Consider the following 24,107-nt stretch of genomic DNA (forward strand, 5'->3'; position numbering starts at 1 on the left):
TCAACAGAAGAGCAAGGCCCAGGCCCAGGGAGAGACGCTCAGTACTGCACTTGCTGTGGGAAGGGATGTCAAAGGTTACTGAGCGCCCCCCTGAGGCATCTTCTCTAAATGAATGTCTCTAGTCTCCTGGGTTCTAAGGCAGTGCTTCTCAACACAGGGGACATTTGTGGCTGCCGCAGCTGTGGACACCTGCTGCTGGCCTCGAGTGGGTGGCTCCCAGGGATGCTGCTAAACGTCTACAATGCACCAGGCAGCCCCCTCATAACAAGGAATTCAGTTCAGTTCAGTTCAGTTCAGTCGCTCAGTCGTGTCCGACTCTTTGCGACCCCATGAATCACAGCACGCCAGGGCTCCCTGTCCATTACCAACTCCTGGAGTTCACTCAGACTCATGTCCATTGAGTTGGTGATGCCATCCAGCCATCTCATCCTCTGGCGTCCCCTTCTCCTCCTGCCCCCAATCCCTCCCAGTATCAGAGTCTTTTCCAATGAGTCAACTCTTCGCATGAGGTGGCCAAAGTACTGGAGTTGCAGCTTTAGCATCATTCCTTCCAAAGAACACCCAGGACTGATCTCCTTTATTATTATTATTTTTTTCTGATCTCCTTTAAAATGGACTGGTTGGATCTCCTTGCAATCCAAGGGACTCTTAAGAGTCTTCCCCAACACCACAGTTAAAAAGCATCAATTCTTCGGCACTCAGCTTTCTTCACAGTCCAACTCTCACATCCATACATGACCACTGGAAAAACCATAGCCTTGACTAGATGGACCTTTGTTGGCGAAGTAATGTCTCTGCTTTTGAATATGCTGTCTAGGTTGGTCATAACTTTGCTTCCAAGGAGTAAGCGTCTTTTAATTTCATGGCTGCAGTCACCATCTGCAGTGATTTTGGAGCCCAGAAAAATAAAATCTGACACTGTTTCCACTGTTTCCCCATCTATTTCCCATGAAGTGATGGGACCAGATGCCATGATCTTCGTTTTCTGAATGTTGAGCTTTAAGCCAAGTTTTTCACTCTCCTTTCACTTTCATCAAGAGGCTTTTTAGTTCCTCTTCACTTTCTGCCATAAGGGTGGTGTCATCTGCATATCTGAGGTTATTGATACTTCTCCCGGCAATCTTGATTCCAGCTTGTGCTTCATCCAGCCCAGTGTTTCTCATGATGTACTCTGCATATAAGTTAAATAAACAGGGTGACAATATACAGCCTTGATGTACTCCTTTTCCTATTTGGAACCAGTCTGTTGTTCCATGTCCAGTTCTAACTGTTGCTTCCTGACCTGCATACGAGATCCAAAATTCCAATAGTGTTGCAGATGAAAAGCCTTGCTTTAAGAACCAGGAATGTGTCACCCAGGTGACCAGGCTACTCCACCTTTGGGCAGCTCTGGTAAGAAGCAGGAAATGGCTCCCCAGTTCTTCCCCTCTCTCAGTTAATCTCCAGGTTCTATCAGTTCTGGGGCTTTCCTGGTGGCTCAGTTGGTAAAGAATCTGCCTGCAATGCAGGAGACCCCGGTTCGATTCCTGGGTCTGGAAGATCCCCTGAAGAAGGGATAGGCTACCCACTCCAGTATTCTTGGACTTCCCTGGTGGCTCAGATGGTAAAGAATATGCCCACAATGCAGGAGACTTGGGTTTGATCCCTGGGTTGGGAAGATCCCCTGGAGGAGGTCATGGCGACCCACTGCAGTATTCATGCCTGGAGAATTCCATGGACAGAGGAGCCCGGTGGGCTACAGCCTGTAGGGTCGCAGAGAGTCAGACATGACTGAGTGACTAAACACAGCACAGCACACAGAACCTATCTGCAGTTTGCACAAAACAAGTGTTCTGGGTTTTCCTTTACATTAAAATCACAGACAACTATATTCTATATCTTATAATAACCTATAATGGAAAAGAATCTGAAAATATTTATCACTTTGCTATATACCTGAAACTAACAACATTGTAAATGAACTGTACTCAAATTTTTTAAAAAATGGTTTAAAAAATGTACCGGCTTTTTATTTTATCGGGGCTGTCTCTGATATTTCTCAGAGGGCTCTATAAAAACATGGTATATCATGGGAGTTGTTTGGATTTCTTTATAACATTTAAAATCACAAAGCATTTTTTTTTTCAGATTTAAACATTCTGGTTTTCCTCTGTAGAGTCACACTTTATTCTGTGCTTCTGGAATCAAATGGATTCCAGTTTTCTTATTTCTCTTAAATTCAAAGCTTACTCAGTATAATAGGTAAAAGGATCTGACTCCCCCTTTGCGTCAGATGGAGCAGTTATATGTTGAATTATCCATCATTTTAACCATAAATTGCTGTTCTTTTATTTCTCTTTTATAATAGAGCTTTATATTGATTTTTTAAATGTGTGTAGGTAGGTAACATTATCTGTGAGTTTCATTTCAGTATTCAGTAAAAAGAGTATTATAAAATATTTGTTATAGAAACAGGGGATAATATCTGAAGGTGATGATATCTGCTTTCTGTAGAAAGAAAACTACTGACCTTAGAGAATCCTTTGAATGTCATCAAAGAGCTGGTTTAATGCCTTCATAGATAATGAGCCTCACTACCCACTTCCCTGCTCCCAATCTTAATCCTCAGGGAAGAATCTGATGGTTCCTTAAGCATGACATGCTTATTCACATCTTAATGTCTGTAGATACTGTTGCCTTAGCCTGGAATGTACCTGCATCCCTGCTCATGGCGTGTAGGACCACCTACGCATTCTTCAAAACCCAGCTCATATACTATCATCTCTTTTCCTCCATGTAAAATTAGGTGGTCTTTGCCTCACTGCCTATTGTAGAAAATTAGTAATAGTGATAATATCTATAATTTACTGAGCACAGCTGTGTGTGGCATTGTTCTCCACACTTTACAGGTACTAGATCATGACGATCTGTGAAATGTAACCTCTTATTGTCCCATTTTCAGATGGGAATGCAAAGAATTAGAGAAGTTAGGGAATTTGTCCAAGCTCTCAGGGTCAGTAAGGGGTGGAGCCAACTGGATGACTCTTAGGCTTGAATCCTTAATATGTCTGTCATTATACACACCCACTTGTATGAAACATTATATTGTGTTATTATCTATGAGTTGTGTTACCCCATTATTGGGCTGCCCACTTTGCAAGGTTATAAACACTTAGGATGATGCCTGTCATGTTGCAGGTGCTATATACATGTTTATTAAAGAAACACATTTCAACTTCCCTGATGGTCCAGTGGCTAAGAATCCACCTTCCAACGCATGGACACAGGTTCCATTCCTGGTCCTGGGAGATTCCACATGCCATGGGACAACTAAGCCTGTGAGCCATAACTACTGAGCCTGTGCTCTAGAGCCTGCGAGCCACAAATACTGAAGCCTGTGCACTCTAGAGCTGGTGCTCTGCAACAAGAGAAGCGACCACAATGAAAAAACCATGCACTGCGAGGAGAGAAAGATCACTCGCAACAACAAAGACCCAGTGCAGCCAAAATAAAAAATAAATACAAATTTAAAAATAAATAAACATACACATTTTATGGGCATATCCAGCAGTGAAACAAGATTGTATTGACTGGCTGAGCCTTAGGCAAAATTGCTGGCTTGACTTTCACCTGGCTGTGAGGTACCAGGGAAACAGACTGACTCGGGTGTCCTGTTTTTCTCTCACTCCTGGATACGTGAAAGAGGGTGGTGAGACATCTATATTACTTAAGCTGTTTGTTTTTCTTTGTATTTTGCCAAGTGAGCGGTGGGGTTGGTGAACATTAACTGTAGATTGGATGTGACTTCCTTGTAAATATTTGGTGAATGACAGAGAGAACGGATGGATTTGCCTTCCTGAGGTCTGTCTCCATCACACATCCTTCCACATGTGTCTTCCTGCTTGGTTGCCCAAGGAGACAGTTACAGAGAGGGTGAGGAGAGTGGCACCGGGTCCTGGCATGTGACACACATTTGCACTTCCACAGCGTTGCAAGAGTTCGTTCAGGACCATGGAGAGCAGCGCCAGCAGCCCTCCACTCACACAGTCAGATCCCCTGGAGGCGTTTCCCCGGAGGACGCTGGAAGCAGGTGACATCGCAGTGCTGGTTCTATATTTCCTCTTTGTCCTGGCTGTTGGACTATGGGTAAGTCAAGTCAGAGGGAGAGACTGGCTCAAGGTTTTACAGTAAGTAGAACTTGATTCTTTTTTATTTTTATCTTTGGCCACACTGCATGGCTTGTGGGTTCTTAGGTCCCCAACCAGGGATCACATCCATACCCCATGCAGTGAAAGTGTGGAGTCCTAACTGCTGGACCACCAGGGAAGTCCTAAGAGTCAAGGTTTTCAAGTCAGACAGGATTGGGATCAGGATTAGGGAGTACAGGCAGAGTTAGAATAAGGGTTAGAGTTGCTGGGAATCTGTAATTTCACAAGAGAATCAGGAGACTCTGATGTAGTACTGGTTTGGGGAGCCCTGGATTTAGATGATCCCTTTTAGCACCAGGAGTTCTTTACTCTTGGAAAATACTTCCCATGTCAGGATTCAGCAGGAATGAGCCAAAGTATCTGTTTGCTATAGTAAGATCTTTTGCAGGGATGAAAAGATATCATTTCATGTCATCTCTCATCCAGTAAGACTCCTCTTACCAATATCTGCACCCAGAGCTGGAAGAAGTTACAACTTATCCAAGATCACTTAGTGGTTTAAATGTCTCTGTTAAAGTACCTTTAGGGCCAAGAAGCTCACTCCCAAAGAGCTCTGAAATCAGGCTGACCTGGGCTTGAGTTCTCAGTCTTCCTCTCTGTAGAAATATGGCACTAGATAAGGGACTACTTCTGAGCCTTGGTTTGTTCGTGTATTAGATTGGCTTGATGATACCAACCTCATAGAAATTGAAAGTGAAAGTTGCTCAGTCCAACTGTTTGTGACCCCATGGACTGTAGCCCTCCAGGCTCCTCTGTCCATGGAATTCTTCAGGCAAGAATACTGGAGTAGGTTGCCATTCCCTCCTCCAAGGGATCTTCCCAACCCAGGGATGGAACCTGGGTCTCCTGCATTGCAGGCAGATTCTTTACCATCTGAGACACCAGAGAAGCTCTCACAGGAGTTGGTGAGGATTAAAATGAGATGATGCTTCAAAATGCTTACTGCAGAGCCTGGCACATAGTGAGTGACTGAATGAAAGTCACTCAGTCGTGTCGGACTCTTTGCAATCCCATGGACTGTAGCCTCCAGGCTCCTTTGTCCATGGAATTCTCCAGGCAAGAACACTGGAGTGGGTTGCTACTTCTTCAGAGGATCTTCCCGACGCAGGGGATAGAACCCAGGTCTCCTGCATTGCAGGCAGATTCTTTACCGTCTGAGTCACCAGGGCAGCCCCCGGGTACATAGTACTGATACTCAGTAAATGACATCCAGTGTGGGCTGTCACAGACAAAGCATGGTCTAAAACTCAGATGTCTAGGGGGACCTAGTAGGTTATTATACATGTGTGAGGCAGGGAGTTGTAGGGGGTGATGACCTCAACAGTTTGTCTCCTCTAAGGGATTCAAATGAAAATCTTAAAAACCAGACATCAAACAGGGACTTCCATGGTGGACCAGTGGTTAAGAATCCGCCTTCAAATGCAGGGAACACAGGTTCGATCGCTGGTAGGGGAACTAATATCCCATCTGTTACTGAGCCCGTGTGCCACAACCAGAGAGAAACCTGGGTGCCACAACCAAAACTCCACACGGCCAGAAACAAATACATAAACAGAAAAAACAAACCATGGGTCAAACAAAACATGTTTGATCTAAAAAGTACAACAAGCTAGTGAAAATAACTAAAAAGAAGTAAAAGGACTTCCCTGGCTGGATGTGGGTTCCATCCTTGGTCAGGGAAGTAAGATTTCACGTGCCTCATCATCAAAAAAGCAAACAAAAAACCCCCACATAAAACAGAAGCAATATTGAAACAAATTCCATAAAGAATTTTAAAAATGATCCACATCAAAAAACAATCTTAAGAAAAAAAATAAAAAGAACAAAAAAGTAGGATCACAGATGTAGAGAAGGAACTAGCGGTTATCAGTGGGGAGAGGGGAGGAGAAACAGAGGAGTAGGGCATTAAGAGGTACAAACTATTATGCATAAAATAAGCTGCAAGAATATATTGCACAATACAGAGGATATAGCCAGTATTTTATAACTATAAATGGAGTACAACCTTTAAAATTGTAAATCACCTATAACTTATATGATATCATACATCACCTATACTAATTTTTTGAAGGACCTGAGAGGCTTTTTTTTTTTAATTTAAAATTTTTATTTTGGGGCCTCACCACAGTGCATATAGGATCTTAGTTCCCTAACTAGGGAAGTAGAAGAAAAGAGTCTTAGCCTCTGAAACACCAGGGAAGTCCCTCACTTAAAAAAAAAAAAAAATTACAGTTAAGGGACTTCCCTGGTTGTCCAGTGGTTAGAACTCTGTGCTCTCACTGCTGAGGACCCAGGTTCCATCCCTCGTTGGAGAACTTAAATCTCACAAACTGCATGGTGCAAAAAATAGTGAAGTAAGATATTTCATGCAAATAATGGCCATGGGAAGTATTGCTCAGGGACTCTTACAAAAACAAACAAAACCCCATACCAAACAAACTCCAAAATATATTTGATGTCTGAATCTGGCTTGCTGGACTCCCGGGTTATAATCTGGGACTAGACCATCTGGGGGTGCCTCTGATTACTAACACTTCCTTTACCCACTGCTCTTCTCTGTTTCAGTCCACAGTGAAGACCAAAAGAGACACCGTGAAAGGCTACTTTCTAGCTGGAGGCAACATGCTGTGGTGGCCAGTAAGTAGTCTTTGGTTCAATTAAAAGACTCTTCAAGTCCTGATACTCTGTCTAGCCTTTGCTTTCTCAGGACTCTCTGGTTCCATGTTGTCTGGAAGTCACAGTCTAAACTAGAGAAGACTTAGCTCCAACTCGAAATTGTTTGAACAAAAAGAATCCATCAGCTCACCTAAGGGAAAAACCTAGAGTTGGTCTGGTTTCAGGTATGGCAGGGTATAGGGGCGCAAGTGATCCCTGGGACCTGGTTTCTCCCTCTGTTTATTCCATCTATCTGTCTATCTATCTGTCTTTCTATTAATATCTATCTTTCTATCTATCTGCCTGTCTATCTGGGCTTCCCTGATGGCTCAGAGGATAAAGAATCCACTTGCAATGCAGGAGACACAGAAGATGTGGGTTCAATCCCTGGGTTGGGAAGATCCCCTGGAGGAGGAAATGGCAACCCACTCTAGGATTCTTGACTGGGAAAATCCCATAGACAGAGGAACCTGGTGTGCTACAGTCCATAGGGTCGGGAAGAGTCAGACACAGGGCTGAGCGATGAAGCACACACATTTATCCATCTATCCATTATTTGTCTATTATCTATCTATCTCTATCAGCATCTCTTCTTCTGGAAGGGTGCCATTCCCAAACAGGCTCAACTTCATGTCAACAAGATGATGGCCACTCCTCCAGACTTTCCATCCTTTCTGTCTCCAGCCTAGCATGGGAAGAGCACCTGCTTCCATGGCAGGATCCCTGGAAAATATGTGTCCCAAGCCCATTTCTGTGTTAGTCACTGTGACCAAGGTAGTTTGCTGTGTTAAATAACTCAAGTGTGGGTCACACACTCAGCACCTTATCTGGAGGGCGTGGAGCCTGCTCTGAGGTGTATGTGATGAGAAATAAGAAGGGCTAGACCCTGAAGGACAGCAGGAGACCATTACTGAGACAAGGTAGAAAGAATGTTGAGAACCCAAATAACAAATACAACAGCCCAATTAGTATTCTCTATTCAAGGGGAGCTAAAGGCATTGCTAAATACATTGTTGTTGTTGTTAGGTCATTCAGTCATGTCCTGCTCTTTGTGAGCCCATAGACTGCAGCACGCCTGGCTTCCCTGTCCTTCACCATCTCCGGGAACCCACTCAAACTCATGTGTGTTGAGTCAGTGATGCCATCCAACCATCTCATCCTCTGTCCCCTTCTCCTCCTGCCTTCAATCTTTTCCAGCATCAGGGTCTTTTCTAATGAGCTGGCTCTTCACATCAGGTGGCCAAAGTATTGGAGCTTCAGCTTTAGCATCACTCTTTCCAATGAATATTCAGATTAGTTTCCTTTAGGATTGACTGGTTTGGTCTTTTGCAGTCCAAGGGACTCTCGACAGTTTTCTCCAACACCACAGTCCAAAAGCGTTAATTCTTCGGTACTCAGTCTTCTTTACTGTCCAACTCTCACATCCATACATGACTACTGGAAAAACCATAGCTTTAACTAGATGGACCTTTGTTGGCAAAGTAATGTCCTTCCTTTTTAATGCACTATCTAGGTTTGTCATAACTTTTCTTCCAAGGAGCAAGCATCTTTTAATATCATGGCTGCAGTCACCATCTGCAGTGATTTTGGAGCCCAAGAAAATAAAATCTGTCACTGTTTCCATTGTTTCTCCATCTATTTGCCATCTATTTGAAGTGATGGGATTGGATGCCATGATCTTAGTTTTCTGAATGTTGAATTTTAAGCCATGTTTTTCACCCTTCTCTTTCACCTTTGTCAAAAGACTCTTTAGTTACTCTTTGCTTTCTACCATAGAGGTAGATTCATCTGCATATCTGAGGTTATTAATGTTTCTCCTGGCAATATTGATTCCAGCTTGTGCTTCATCCAGCCCAGCATTTCGCATGATGGACTCTGCATATAAGTTAAATAAACAGGGTGACAGTATAGAGCCTTGAGATACTCCTTTCCTAATTTGGAACCAGTCTGTTGTTCCATGTCCGGTTCTAACTGTTGCTTCTTGACCTGCATACAGGTTTCTCAGGAGGCAGCTAAGGTGGTCTGGTATTCCCATCTCTTGAAGAATTTTCCACAGTTTGTGGAAATACACACATGCACACATATGTGCACACATGTATACACATATGCACACACACATATGCACATAGGCCTCTGCTTCATGGGTCCTGAGTAAGGAATCAGGAATGATCATTTTATTCATGATCTTCTATTATAATTGTTAAATCTCCCAAATAAAAAGAGAGAAGACATTTCCCATTTGCAGGGAGTCCAAAAGATGTAAGATACAGAGAGATAACAGGTATCTGAGCCTCTGGTCTATACGATGTCTGAAGACAATGACCACACTGTTCTCAAAAGATACCAAAAATGAGCTCTGCATTATATATTCAGTGAATTCATTAGAACAGTTCCCTGTCCAGCACTGCACCAAACAGAGGAGACCTCACTGAGCTTGTCTTCACCCTCACGGAGCCTGTAATCTAGTGCAGCGTTTCCTAAGTGTGAAGAACGGGTGCACCGCGATTTTTCAGTTGTGCAGACACAACACTGAGTAACGTCAGATTACGTCGTGGGAACATTCCCTTTCCTATTCTCAGTCAGTCCTTTTGGTTACATAAAAGAAAGTCACAGTTTGCTACTAAGATGGCTTTACCGGTCTTTTAGCACGGACTAATCTGTGTTTAACAAAGAGAATGCAAGCTTCAGGGTAAGTAAATTTGGTAGTCTGGAGAACCTAGATAGAATTTTATAACTTTTTTTTTTCATTTTCATTTTATTTGTATGGTTCTTTTCTATGTAAAGCAAGTGATACTGGTTTTCCACATAAAGTTGTAAATACATATATATGCATGTATCATATTAATATATAATAATTGGTTAAATAATAAAATACATAATCATATATATAAGTTAAAGAAGTCAGTATAAGGTAAAATGTTGAGTAAATACCAGTGCAGGTGTAGTGGACATAGAGATGGCTACAAAAGAAGTACTCAGTGACTGAATTTTTTCTTTACGGTTTTTACTGAAATTGTTGCAATATTGTTTCTGTTTTGTGTTTTGGATTTTTGGCCATGAGGCATGTGGGATCTTAGCTCCCCACATCCTGTGCATTGGAAGGTGAAGTCTTAGCCACTGGACCACCAGGGAAGTCCCGCAATGATTGAACTTTAAGAAATACTGGTCAAATGGTCTTTATCATGAGTGATGCTGGGCTCAAAAAAAAAAAAAATTCAGTTGGAATATAGCTGCTCACCTAAGTATGCCTGCTTTTGCATACTTGTATCCATTTCTTTGCTCATATTCTTGGATGACCCTTCTCCAGGTCAAGAAGAAAAGGGCAGTTGTGGAACTTTCTTTGCTTTCTTCACTCCGGAGAATGATGTCAACGAAAAGGAGGGGTGGTTAAGAGAAAGGGCTTTGGAACAAGTGCATCAGTTAGCTATTGCTCCTAAGAAGCCACCCATAAATGTAGTTGCTCACAACCACTACAGTGTATTAATTTTTTTTATTTATTTTTTAAAAGCTGAAGTATAGCTGACTTACAATGTTATGTTAATTTCTGCTGTATACCAAACTGACTCCGTTATATATAGATACAGTATATACAGTATATTATATCTTTGTAAAAGATTAATTTTTGGTTATGCTGCGTCTTCATTGCTCCACTTGGGCTCTCTCTAGTTGCCGTGAGTGGGGGCTGCTCTTCACTGAAGTGCACAGGCTTCTCATTACAGTGGCTTCTCTTGTTTCGGAGCACAGGCTCTAGGCACACAGGCTCCGTAGTTGCAGCTCGTGGGCTCTAGGGTGAGGACTCAGGAGTTGGGGTGCACAGGCTTTAGCTGCTCAGTTCCACAGCATGTGGATTCTTCCCAGACCAGGGATTGAACCCATTTCTCTGGCATTGGCAGGCAGACTCTCACTCACTGCACCACTAGGGAAGTCTCAGTGTATTATTCTAATGATTGCATGGTAGAGTGGGTGGTTCCTCCTCTGCTCTTTAGCACTTTAGCTCTTTGGCTGCATTTAGCTGTTGGCTGGATGGGCTAGACACCAAGACGGCCCCATCCACAGATGTGGCTCTGGTGGGGATGGCTAGAAGGCTGGAGCTTCACTCTCTACATGCCCCTCATCGTTTAGTGACCCAGCCCAAGGCTTTTACAAGGCGTTTGACTCGAAAGGGCAAAAATTAAAGCTGCCGGGCTGCTGAGCCTTGACCTGGAAGTCACACAGCGTCACTTTCACTGCATCATATCGGTCAAAACAAGCCATCAGCCAGTGTGGGTTCTTTATGGGAAGAGTGGAAAAGTCACATTTCAGAGGAACAGGCAGGGTGGTGTCATTGGGAATGGCAGAGTAAAGATCTTTGAAATTTCCTCCAGAGAGCTTTTTTTTTTTTGAATTATTGAATTATTTATTTACTTTATTCGTTTTGGGGTTGCGCTGGGTCTTTGTTGCTGCGTGGGCTTTTCCTAGTTGTGGTGAGCAGGGGCTCCTCTTCATTGCAGTGGCTTCTCTTGTTGCAGAGCACAGGCTCTAGGGCACGTGGGCTTCAGTAGTTGCTGAGCATGGGGTTGGTTGCTCCCTGACATGCGGACCCTTCTCAGGCCCGGGATCAAACCTGTGTCCCCTACATTGGCAGACAGATTCTTATCTACTGTACCACCAGGGAAGCCCCCATGCGTGTGTGTTAAGTCACTTGAGTCGTGTCTGACCCTGTGTGACCCTATGGACTATAGCCCGCCAGGCTCGTCTCTCCATGGGATTCTCCAGGCAAGAATACTGGAGTGGTTGCCATTTTCTTCTCCAGGGGATCTTCCTGACCCAGGGATTGAACCTGTGTCTCTCATGTCTCCTGCACTGGCAGGCAGGTTCTTTACCAGGGAAGCCCCCAGGGAGCTTTAATTCAAGAAAAACAACTGAATCGCAATAAGAACAGGAAGCTTTGTCGTGTTTCACCTGGCTCTATTCCCATCCCCTTCTCTTCAGCTCTGCAGTAGTCTTGAAGACCAGTAGGTTAGAACAGGATTGGATCTTGTTCAAAGCCTCATTCTCATATTATTGCCAGTGTTTTACTCTAGAATGCACCCTTTGTACAACTTGTCTTTATTTGATCCAAATCAATGATCATGCAGCATGAGCAGCTTTTTTATCCAGAGGTGTTAGTTAAAAAACCATCAATTTGACATTGCAGCTGCCTGAGCTAGTAAGGGAATTAAAAGGGCACATTAGGTAGTGTCTATTTAACACAAATAGTAACAGTCCCTAAACTGAACTATAGATTCAACACAATCCCTGTCATAATTCCATCTGCATCACACCCCCCCTCCTTTTTTTTGCAGAAATTGGTAAGGCAATCCTAAAATTCAGATGGAAACACCAGGGACCCAGAATAGCTGAAACAAACTTGAAAAGGAAGAAAAAAGTTGGAGGATTTAGGACTTCTCTACTTCAAAACACTACTAAGCTATAACACTCAAGTGATACTGACAGACCAACGCATAGAGTCAGATGAAAACCAGGGACTAGAAAGTCAACGGGAGGCACCACAGTCCCCTCGCAAACAGTTCCCGCTCTCTCCCCCCATCATCTGTCTCTATCTTTGTCTCTATCTGGTTCTGTCCTCCCTTGAGCTGCCTTTTTCTGCAAGTCTTCTCCATTCTCCTCTCAGAGTGGCAGACATGAATGTGCTATTCACCCCGCTCCCCATCCCCTTGCTACACACACACTGCCCTGGGTTACATGCCCCCAAGTCTAAGGGACCAGCAAAGATGATTTCCCAGGTCCAGATTCCCAGGAGAGAGAATGTAATTGGCTCAACTTGGGGCCAGGTGCCCAAGTCTGTCTTATGTAATCAATGAAGTCCAGGAATTGGGGTCCTCAAGAACTGTTCTGCTCACTTAGAGTTCTACTAGAAGGGCTCTCCACTTTGCCAAGTGAGAAGTGGAACTGAGGAACAACACAGGCTTCCTGATTCTCATCCTGGAGCACTTTCTTCAACACCTGTTATCCTCCCTAACCCCTAGGGATGCTGCATACAGTTGTTCAGTTGTGCACTGCACAAGCCTAGTGGGGGGCACAATTTACATTTTAGGCAACCTAGATATGCATATTTGTTATGTCAGTTTCCTAAAGGTGGAAGTAAAAGAGTCTCGGAGAAGAGGTTTTTATTGCTAGATAAACTAGGGATGGCCCCACTTTCTCCTTTTGTCTTGGTCCCTTTGGAGTATGGGAAGAAGGGGAGTGGGAAGAAGCCACCGCAGAGCTTGGCTGCAAGATCTGACCTGTCCGTCTCCCCACAGGTGGGTGCATCCTTGTTTGCCAGCAACGTTGGAAGTGGACATTTTGTTGGCCTGGCAGGGTCAGGTGCTGCTGCGGGTCTTTCTGTAACTGCTTACGAGCTTAATGTAAGTATGTTTCCAGGGCAATGTCAGTTCAAGATTACCTAACAGGTGGATCCTGGGCAGGGGGCAGCTTTATGCATGCTCTGCTCTTCTAAATATAGTGGTGCTTTATGAAGAAACAAGCAGGAAGCATCAAGGGCATCCCTGGTTAGCAAAAATCAATTTGATCTACAAGTCATATTGCAGGCTTCCCCGTGTTTGCTTGATGGGAGTCCATAAGGCAAATATATGTGTAAAGAAGGCACGAGTCTCTTCTGTGCAGAGGCAGAAGATACAAGGTTTTGTGGGACTGGGGGGTGTTTCTGTATATTAGATATCAATTGCCCATCACAAAACTTATGTGGTTCCATGGTTCTTGATCTTTTTGCCACCCTGCAGATACTCAGGAGACAGGACACACTCTCTGTGTAGCAGGCTCATTCAGGATATGATTTTTACTGATTGGGAGGGGATGCACTTATTAATAGTGATCTTCATCTTCATAACAACTCATTTTTTAAGCGCTTACCCTGTGCCATAGACTTAAGTACACTGCATACATCATCATATTATGGGATTCAATTACAGATTAGAACCAAACCATCTGGATTCAAATCTGGGCTCTAAAACTTACAGGCTATGTGACCTTGGGCAAATTACTTGACCTTTCTGAACCTCATGTATAAAACAGAGAAAATAATGGTACCTTCCATATCGGGTTGTTGTGAGGATTAAATGACTTCATGCTTGTAAAACGTGCACGGGAATGTCTGGAATATAATAAGTGCTCAGTAAGCATCGTCTTACTGATTCCTTTGCAACAACCCAGTGGTGGTGCTGTTACTCTCATCGCACAGGTGAGAAAAATGAGCCTCAGAGACCTGTGTAAACTCTCCCAGCACCAGCTATTCATCAGCATGACCTGCCTGACCTCACAGCCTTGTTTTAACCCCTGCCCAAGGAGGGGAGGGAACACAAGGGGACAAAGTGGGATATGCAAGGTTTGGGAGACATAGCCCTGGGAGCCACTCTGCCCCACTTCATCCCCATGTTCTGTTTAAATATGGGGATGTGATGGCCCAGGGAGGGTGAGTTACTCAGTAAGCAAGAGATGGAACCAGAGCAGACCAGACCAGTTTCCATCCAGACATAAGGAAATCCAAATTGTCACCACAATGTGGGCAGGAGCTGAGTCCTGATTCTGTTTTCTCGGGCAGGGCTTATTTTTCGTGCTGATGTTGTCCTGGATCTTCCTTCCAATCTACATCACTGGTCAGGTGAGTCTGAGGGGGCCCAGGTGCTATGGAATAGGAAGATCCTTAGGGAGGGTCAGCCCTGCGTTCATCCCTTCCCTCCCAGCAGCATCCCTCTGTCCTGCCAGTGGACATCAGTTACACAGTCCCCAAGAGGTTGCAGCATCAGTGAGCGGTGACTCGTGTATTAATTAGGACAATTAAGAACACTGTCCTTGGTAATTCCCACCTAGTAATGATGGAACATTTTGAGTAATGACATCAAAGATACATGTTGGGTATTCAGAGGCTGGAAGAAATGTGGGCTCAAAAAAAAATTTTTTTTTTGAATGTCAAAACACAAAATCACAGTCTTTTCTGAATGTTTAAGCCTTAACAGATTACTGCTTTCAACACAGATACACACACCCACATGATTCAGTGATTTTTTTTCCTTCCTTTCCACCTAAAACTATAATAATTGAGTTATTTCTGGCTGATGTAATATGTCAAATTTTTTGTTACAAAATAGTAGTGCTTTAGACTTGCTGACAGAGGTAGTTTAAAAAATCACTTCTGCTCTTATTGACAGCTTTCTGTCACACATACCCTCTCGACTTAGTCCTGTTTTAGATATTCTACTAGGCAGACCAAGATCACACAGTATCAGTGTTATTCATCAAGTAATGACTGATTTTAACTTTTTATTATGGAAACTAAAAAATATACAAAGTCGAACTACTTAATGATCAGAAAAATCATTTAAAAAATCACTCTGTACTGGAAATAGTGCAATCTTATGCAAAGGCAGTGAGGTAGGAATAAATAAATGATCTCGCTTGGAGATAATACTGAGTCTAAAAGCATGGCTTTTGGTCGACGGGAAGCCTGGGTCTGCCCAGCCCCTACATGGACAAAATCTCTGAGGCAGAATAACACTAACTAGAAATGAAGATCTCTGGATCAGTGGGTCTTTCTTGAGCACCTTGAATAGGAAGGAGTAAAGGATGGCGGAGATGTAGGTCAGTTTAAAGGTAGGGTGGCCAGATATTTTTAGCTGATGGTTTCTATTTTCTCTGTGAAGTAGAAGATGGTGTCATTTGCTGAGAGTGAGGAAGGAACTTGTGTGGTTGAAGGTTAAGAAGAGGCATGAAGAATTGAAATGATTGCTGTGGTTTGTAATAGAGAAACCTGGGGACTCCCACAGTATCACTGATTGGGGGACTGGGTATCTGTACTGTGAATATCATGCCGTGAAAAGGGCTGAAATTGACAGAATTGTGCTGCTGTGAAAGGATCTCCAGGCTTTATTGCTCAATTAAAAATTCCTGTGGCTCCAGCCGTTCTTTGGTCAACATTTTATTCAAAGGGGAGATGAAGCTGATGTTAGATAATAAATGCCACAGTGCTGAGGAGCAATAAAAAACTACCCAATCCATTTCTATTGGGCAATAAAATAAACACAGAAAAGTGATAAGACACAAATGTGGTGCTTAACAAATTGTTGTAAAATGAATACCCAGATCGAGTCACAAAGTGTCATACTCTCCCTCACGTGCCTTTACCAGATAGCAATGTCTTCCTTTCTTTGTGACTTTCACTGAGCTCACTCCCTTACTTTTCTTTATAGTTTTAATTGTGCACACCTAAAGAATATGGTTTAATTTTACTCTTTTGGAATGAAATATAGTACATGGAATGGTGGGTAACGTTCTTTCCTTGCGTGTACCTGGTTAATTTCCATTGCTATGTAGTATCCCAGAGTATGATTATACTCCAGTATATTTGTCTCTCCTTTTGTTCACAAGCATTTAGGTTGTTCCTAATGCTAGCCTAGAGGAGAACGTGGCAACCCACTCCAGTAGTCTTGCCTGGAGAACCCCCATGGGCAGAGGAGCCTGGTGGGGACCGTACATGGGGTCACAGAGTCGGACACGACTGAGAGACTAAGCACAGCACAGCACAGTGTTAGCCTGTGATGGACAGTGTTGCTGATAACATTTTTAAAAATTACTTATTTATTTTTGGTTGTGCTGGGTCTGCGTTGCTGCACGTGGGCTTTCTCTAGTTGCGCTGAGTGGGGCGTGTTCTTCGCTGCAGTGCCTGGGCTTCTCATTGCGGTGTCTTCTCGTGTTGCAGACCACAGGCTTTAGACTGCAGGCTTAGTAATTGTGGTGCATAGACTTAGCTGCCTCACGGCACGTGGGATCTTCCCAGACCACGAACCCATGTCCCCTGTGTTGCCAGGTGGATTCTTAACCACTGGACCACCAGGGAAGTCCTGGTAACGTTTTTATACAAGTGTCCTGATGAATATAAACATTATGTTTATGGAGGAAAATCTAACTATAGATGGAATTTCTGGGTCATTGGATGTGTTTATCAAGTTTGGTTGCTGCTGCTGCTGCTGCTGCTAAGTCGCTTCAGTCGTGTCCAACTCTGTGCGACCCCATAGACGGCAGCCCACCAGGCTCCCCCGTCCCTGGGATTCTCCAGGCAAGGACACTGGAGTGGGTTGCCATTTCCTTCTCCAATGCATGAAAGTGAAAAGTGAAAGTGAACTGGCTCAGTCGTGTCCGACTCTTCGCGACCCCATGGACTGTAGCCCACCAGGTTCCTCCATCCATGGGATTTTCCAGGCAAAAGTACTGGAGTGGGGTGCCAAGTTTGGTTAGACATTGCCAAATTTCTTCCCAGAGTAGCTCTCTCAGTTTATACTCCCAGCAGTGGGGCATGCAAATTCCCTTTGTGCCATTGCTCTATGTTCTTGGCAATACTTGGCATTTTCCAGTTTTAAAATCCTTGCCAATTTGGTGACTGTGTAGTTTTCTCCCTGTGCTTTCCATTGGCAATTCTGTTTATATATTTTCTGGCCATTCATTGTCCTCTTCGGGAAAGTAACATGTCTAGGACTTTGGCCAACTTTTCTCTTATGTTCTACAGTTTCTTCTTATTGATAGAAGTTCTTTGTACATTCTGGAAACAAGCTGATTACATGTATTGCAAGTGTCTTTGCCCCCTACTCTGTGGTTTGCATTTTAACTCTTAATGGTATTTTTTGATAAACAGATCTTTTTAAAAGCTATTTTATAAAAAAAAAATAATAAAAAATAAAAGCTATTTTATTCAAGTACGGTCGATTTACAACATTGTGTTCATTTCTGCTGTACAGCAAATTGATGCAGTTATACATATATATATATATATATATTCTTTCCATATTCTTTTCCATTACGGTTAATCATAGGCTGTTGAATGTAGTTCCCTGTGCTATACAGGAGGACCTTGTTGTTTATCCATTCTACAGATGAGTTTGCATCTGCTAACCCCAAATTCCCAATCCATCCCTCCCCCACTACTCACCCCCTTTGCAACCACAAGCCTGTTCTCTGTCTGAGACTATTTCTGTTTTGTAGATAAGTTCATTTATGTCATATTTTAGACATCAAATATATTATACAGTATTTGTTCTCTCTCTGACTTACTTCACTTAGTATGATAATCTCTAGGTGCATACATGTTGCTGCAAATGGCATTATTTCATTCTTTTTTATGACTGTGTGATATTCCATTGTATACATATATCACATCTTTATCCATTTGTTTGTCGATGGACATCTAGCTTGCTTCCATGTCTTGGCTGTTTTAAATAATACTGCTGTGAACATGGGTTGCATGTGTCTTTTTGAATTATAATCTTTTCTGGCATACATGCCCAGGAGTGGGATTGCTGGATTATACAATAACTCTACATTTACTGTTCTAAGGAAACTCCACTTCCCTTGTGGCTCAGCAGGTAAAGAATCCACCTGCAATGCAGGAGACCTGGGTTCGATCCCTGGTTTGGGAAGATCCCCTGGAGAAGGGAAAGGCTACCCACTCCAGTATTCTGGCCTGGAGAATTCCATGGACCTCGATTTCATGGGGTCACAAAGAGTCGGACACAACTGGGCAACTTTCACTCACTCAAGGAACCTGCGTACTGTTTTCCATAGTGAATGTGCCAATTTACATTGCCATCAATGGTGTAAGAGGGTTCTCTTTAACTGATCTTAATTTTAATGGTGTTCCATTTACCACTTTTCCTTAATTACTGCCTTTTATATCTTATTTTAAAAATATTTTCCTATTCAAAGGTCATAAAGATATTCTCCTATATTACCATCTAGAACTTTTCATTTTTAAGTCAATTATCCACCTAGGATTGACTTTTGTATACCATGTTTTGAGACTAGGATGATGCTAATTTTATCCATCAAGAAAATTATAGACCAATTTTACTTTTGAATACGGAAAATGACTCCTACTGTTTAGAGATCCACCCTACTCTCCATCCACAGTATACTCCTGTCAGTTCATTCATTTATTCGTTCTTTGAAGAAGGATTTATTGAGCTGTATGCGAACTGTATTCCAGACAGTATTTAACAGTTTCTCATCCTCAACAGGCTCTGCATCACCAGCCTAATGCAAAACTTTCCCCTCTTCTTGTAAAGTTTCCTTTTCCTTTGTGACTTTGTTAGCTCCTATCATCTGTCCAATTCCTACTTTAAGCAACTCTTCCCCCAGGAAGCCCTGTCTGGAGGGCTAACCTTTCTGGTTAGGTTAAGTCTCCTCCTTTGTTTGCTATCATGGCTGTTTTGTATTTGCTTGTGTGATTATCAGATTAATCCACCTCTCCCATTAGACTGTGTCTCTCCCACTATACATTCTCAACATTAGCTGTGGCGACATTTGGGGCAGGCTAATTCTCTTTTTTTTAATATCTATTTATTTGACTGTGTTGGGTCTCAGTTGCCACACATGGGATCTAGTTCCCTGACCAGAGATTGAACCCAGGCCCCCTGCATTGACAACACAGAGTCTTGGCTAATGGAACACCAGGGAAGTCCCTGGACCAGGATAAGTCTTTGCTGTGTGTGTGTATATGCATGTATGAGGGGTGGTCTGTGCATTTTAGGATGTTTTCTCAGCATCCCCTATCTCTATCCACTAGATGACAATTAGTATTAGTGATAGTCGCTCAGTTGTGCCTGACTCTTTTCAACCCCATGGACTGTAGCCCACCAGGCTCCTCTGTCCATGAGATTTTCCAGGCAAGGATACTGGAGTGGGGTTGCCATTTCCTTCTCCAGGGGATCTTCCCAACCCAGGGATCGAACCCGGGTCTCCTGCACTGCAGGCAGATTTTTTACCGACTGAGCTACAACTAGATGACAATGGCACCCTTCAAATTGTGGCAGCCACAGCGTCTCCAGACATTGCCACATGTTCCCTGGGGAGATAGGAAATCTTCTTCTTTCCATTGAGGGCCACTGCACTAGACTGCGTGTCTCTCCCATTAGATCGTAAGCTCCAGGAGGGCAGGAACCAGTTTTGGTTTCTCTCAGTGTGTAGAATAAGGTCTGGGGACTTCCTTGGTGGTCCAGGGGTTTAGAATCTGCTTGCCAGTGCAGAGGACATGGGTTTGATCCCTGGTTGAGGAAGATGCCATGTGCCACAGGGCAACTAAGCCTGTGGGCCACAACTACTAAGCCTGCACACTTAGAGACCATACGCTGCAACAAGAGATGCCGCTGCAATCAAAAGCCTGCACACGCGGCAGCAAAGACCCAGGGCAGCCAAAAGTAAGTAGTGTCTGATACATAGTGGATACTTGAAAAATATTTGTTGAAGCTACTCAGTAGCAGGGTCCATGATTTCAGAAGGAATCAAAAGGCAGGATGAGCTGACATTCAAAAGAAGAGGCACCATTTAGGGACTGAAAATCTCAGTCAAGTGCCAAAGCCAGGGTCATCAGGCTGAGCAAATGAGATGGTGGAATTGATGAAAACTTTGGGGATTGGAGGTGAATGGAGTCCTGGAGATGACGAGGTTTGGATGCTGGCCAGAGAAATGAGTTGTTGAGGTAGAAATGCCTGTCTGTTGTTGGGGCTAAGACACTGTACAAGGTGTCCCATGTAGGTTCTCTGCACTGTCCTTGAAACTGCTTCCAGACTGGAGGAAAGCCTAGAAAGAGGGCAAGACCACAAAGGAACTGAAATTCTCATTGGCTGCTGAACAGGGTTCTGGGGAGGGTTGGGGTGAGCGGAGGTTGCTATGACTGATGACATGGCTTTCTGAGGAAGAGGGAGGGGTTTCCCATGAGGATGGTGTGTGGCGGTCTGGATCTGATTCAAGGGAGAGTAAGACAGATGCTGACGTCCTCTCGCCACCCTCCATCCTCAGAAGATGAGGAGCCCCCAGAGCATGGAGCTCAGGAGGTCCTCTCTCGGGGCAGCTGTCATTGGCTGTGTTTATTTCCTGTTAATGTTCACCCAGCAACACTCATAGGGTGGTTCCTGTGTCAACAGTCATTCACATCTCTGTCTCTCAACCTTGTTTTCTTCCAAATTGCCTTCTCAGCCACTTTACGACAAACAGCCTGGGCGCTGCCTCCCATCTGTCAGCTAGCATCACGTTTCTCCCCAGAGTCTGATTTCTAGATACCAGTGCCGCTCACTTTCTGATGACTTTCATGCCTCCTTCCTCTCTTAGCTCATTAGAAACTTCCTGCATGTAGCAGGCTGTGCAGCTCTCTGTAGATCGAAATGGAGGTCAATTGATAATAAAGGCTGTCAGCCAAGGATAGGAATGTCGCTCTCCAGCAAGACCAGCTGATGGTTGTCATTCACAGACCAGAGAGTGAATCCGCTTGAGCAGCATCATCCTTAGTCCACCTATCTGAATGGGCCAAAGCTTTCATGCGCTCTCTCTAATTAGCTCTGACACCATCACCAGAGGGCTTCCCAGGTGGCTCAGTAGTAAAGAATCCGCCTGCCAAGCAGGAGATGTCAGTTTGATCCTGGAGTCAGGAAGATCCCCTGGAGAAGGAGATGGCAACCCACTCCAGTATTCTTGCTTGGGAAATCCTATGGACAGAGGAGTCTGGTGGGCTACAGTCCATGGGGTCGAAAAAGAGTCGGACACGACATAGCAACTAACGAACAACCACAAACCGTCACCAAGAGTGTGTCCATTCAGTACGGTTTGACTGAATCCCTCTGTGTGTTATTCCCTGATAGTGTCAGACTTTAGTGGCATGTGCTTCAGGAAAAACCCCTGTTTGCCTTGCAACAAATCAGAAGGTTGAGACAAGACATTCACCGGGGTCAGAACCCCTAAATGCCCTTTCAGGGATGGGGGAGGGAAGAGATACTTTTCAAGTTTTCAAAATTTCAAGGTGTTCATTTATTTACTTCTATGGGCTTACCTGGTGGCTCAGTTGGTAAAGAATCTGCCTGCAATGTGGGAGACCTGGGTTTGTATTGGGAAGATCCCCTGGAGGAGGGCATGGCAACCCTCTCGAGTATTCTTGCCTGGAGAATCCCCGTGGACAGAGGAGCCTGGCGGGGGTGCAGTTGATGGGGTCACAAAGAATTGGACGCAACTGAGCACATACATATTTATTTCTAGAGTTCAATTTTTTGGCCAGTATTTTATTATGAAAAGATTTTCAAACATACATTAATGTTGAAATAATTTTACACTGTACACCCTTATAGTCTTGAATACCCAGGTTTTACTATTAACAATTTGGCATTCTTTTTTTTAAATTTATTAATTTGGCTGCATTGGGTCTTCATTGTGGCAGGCAGGATCTTTAGTTGCAGCATGCAAACCCTTAACTGCGGCAATGTGGGACCTAGTTCCCAGACCAGGGATCGAACACAGGTCCACTGCATAGCCACTGGAGCACCAGGGAAGTCTCAGTTTATCATTCTTAAATCAAGTCTGGCCATCCAGTTTCTCCCAGTCTCCCCTCCGAGCTTCTTCTGCCTTCGCATCTGACCGTGGGATGGATGGTTGGCCATCTGTCAGTTCATGTTTGGGTACCCATTAGTCTCCTCCCTGGATTAGACTGGGAAACATCCAAGCAGCAGCAGCCTGGAAGAGGAGCTGCAAAGATTTCTGTGAATATAATCAGCACTCTGTCCTTCTCCATCCGAGATCTAGGTTCTCATGGAAGAAAAGTTTTTGGTTTGAGGTTCTTTTGTCCAGACACAGCATCCTCTGAACCCAAGTCTGGGGGTACAGTGAGGAGATTGGGAAAGGACATGCCATCCCCCAAGAAAAGTATCACCCAAATAATGGTTCTCATCAGCATGACCCAGCCCCTGGGGTGCCCCATATGGCAAGGACAGCCAGCCTGGGACCACCCATCTGGACCATGGGCGAGCCGCTCACTCAGTGCTGCCCTGGTCTCTCTGCTGTCTTTGGAATGTGCACATTTTGCTTTTAGGATTCTGTGTTCCTGGTAACCTGGTTAACAGTTTAGAGCAATTTTCCCAAAGTTTAGAGCAAGGACAAATGGAGATTGTTGAGATGATTTTATGCATTAGATATGGAACCAACGACACTGAATCATCTAGAGAAGTTATTGCCTCCTCCATTGTCTTCAATGAGCTCAAGGGTAATGTCTCATGTTGGGGTTAGTGTGCTTTTAACATCTGTCCAACACTTTTCTGATGACTTTTTTTTTTTTAAAGAGTAGGTTCCAGGCCCAGGGTTTTTGGTATGCAAGAGGAAGGCACCAGAAATGAAGAGAACATAAATGAGTTATTTTATTATCAATGTGTATATTTTTGCTGGTTCCCTTAAGTTTAGGATTGATTTTTCCATTTCACAGTAGTGATTTGCATTGTTATTTATAGATGTGAGTGTGTGTGTGTGTTCAGTTGTGTCTGGATTCCTTGAGACCCCATGGACTGTAGCCCACCAGGCTCCTCTGTCCATGGGATTGTCTAGGCAAGAATAAAGAATACTGGAGTGGGTTGCAATTTCCTTCTCTTTTTAGATGTTTATTTAAATGTAAACATGATAAAGCAATTATCCTTCAATTTAAAAAATAAATAAATATAAAAAAAAAAAACATGAGTTGGTTTAAAGAAAAACATTGTTTTTTAGTAACATTTATAAGTTTTATAAAATAACATTAATAACACAAATGGCAAAAATTGGGATAGGATATACATTTGGCATATATGATAGTTAAGTACATAGCTTTTCACAGAACCCTAATTCATCCTCACCCCACCCTTTGGTCCCCATTTTCTCCTCCCTCTTAAGTCTCCCACTGAGAATCCCAAGAAGACCATCTGTGCTTCTGAGTTTGGGGAGGAGGGGGAGGAAGGGCTGCTGGGTGGCAAAAGCTCAGCTCTGGTCCCCAGGTCACCACGATGCCAGAGTACCTACGGAAACGTTTTGGTGGCAACAGGATTCCCATCATCCTGGCTGTGCTCTACCTGTTTATCTACATCTTCACCAAGATCTCGGTAAGACGGGGACGCAGCGGGTGAGAAGCTCATTACAGCCCATTGCTTGTGGCTTCCACTGCCCATCCATGTTCTTCTCTTATTGAGGAAGCTTCTGGGAGGTTCTAGGAAGATGGGAGGGGTGGGGGCAAAGGGCAAGCAGGGACGGAGGAAGTATGGGGAAAAGGTGGAGAGGATTCCTCCCCTGTCTTCTGCCAAAGCTTCTTCAGCAACATCTCAGGATGGCACCCGACACTGAATGGGACTCTGAGAGCCCTAGGGTGAGTCTGTCATTTTCCTCCTGGGATCAGGCAGTTATCAGCTATGAGTCATATGTGCTGGCAGCCATTCAACCTGCCCCACCCTGACTTTTGGA

At 43.8% G+C, this 24,107-nt stretch overlaps 1 protein-coding gene across 2 annotated transcripts in view; it reads left to right on the plus strand.

Moving 5' to 3' along the window:
- SLC5A11 (solute carrier family 5 member 11) overlaps positions 1-24,107 on the plus strand; it is a 73,776-nt gene that overhangs the window by 23,771 nt on the left and 25,898 nt on the right. For both annotated transcript variants that reach the window (XM_055561410.1, XM_055561411.1), the window contains exons 3-7: positions 3,967-4,125; positions 6,753-6,824; positions 13,127-13,231; positions 14,425-14,484; positions 23,648-23,752. In XM_055561410.1, coding sequence (XP_055417385.1) covers positions 3,991-4,125; positions 6,753-6,824; positions 13,127-13,231; positions 14,425-14,484; positions 23,648-23,752 — 477 coding nt within the window. In that variant the 5' untranslated portion in view covers positions 3,967-3,990. The remainder of the gene's footprint in view (positions 1-3,966; positions 4,126-6,752; positions 6,825-13,126; positions 13,232-14,424; positions 14,485-23,647; positions 23,753-24,107) is intronic.

This window comes from Bubalus kerabau, chromosome 23 (genome assembly GCF_029407905.1).
Source record: "Bubalus kerabau isolate K-KA32 ecotype Philippines breed swamp buffalo chromosome 23, PCC_UOA_SB_1v2, whole genome shotgun sequence".
Lineage (NCBI taxonomy): Eukaryota > Metazoa > Chordata > Mammalia > Artiodactyla > Bovidae > Bubalus > Bubalus kerabau.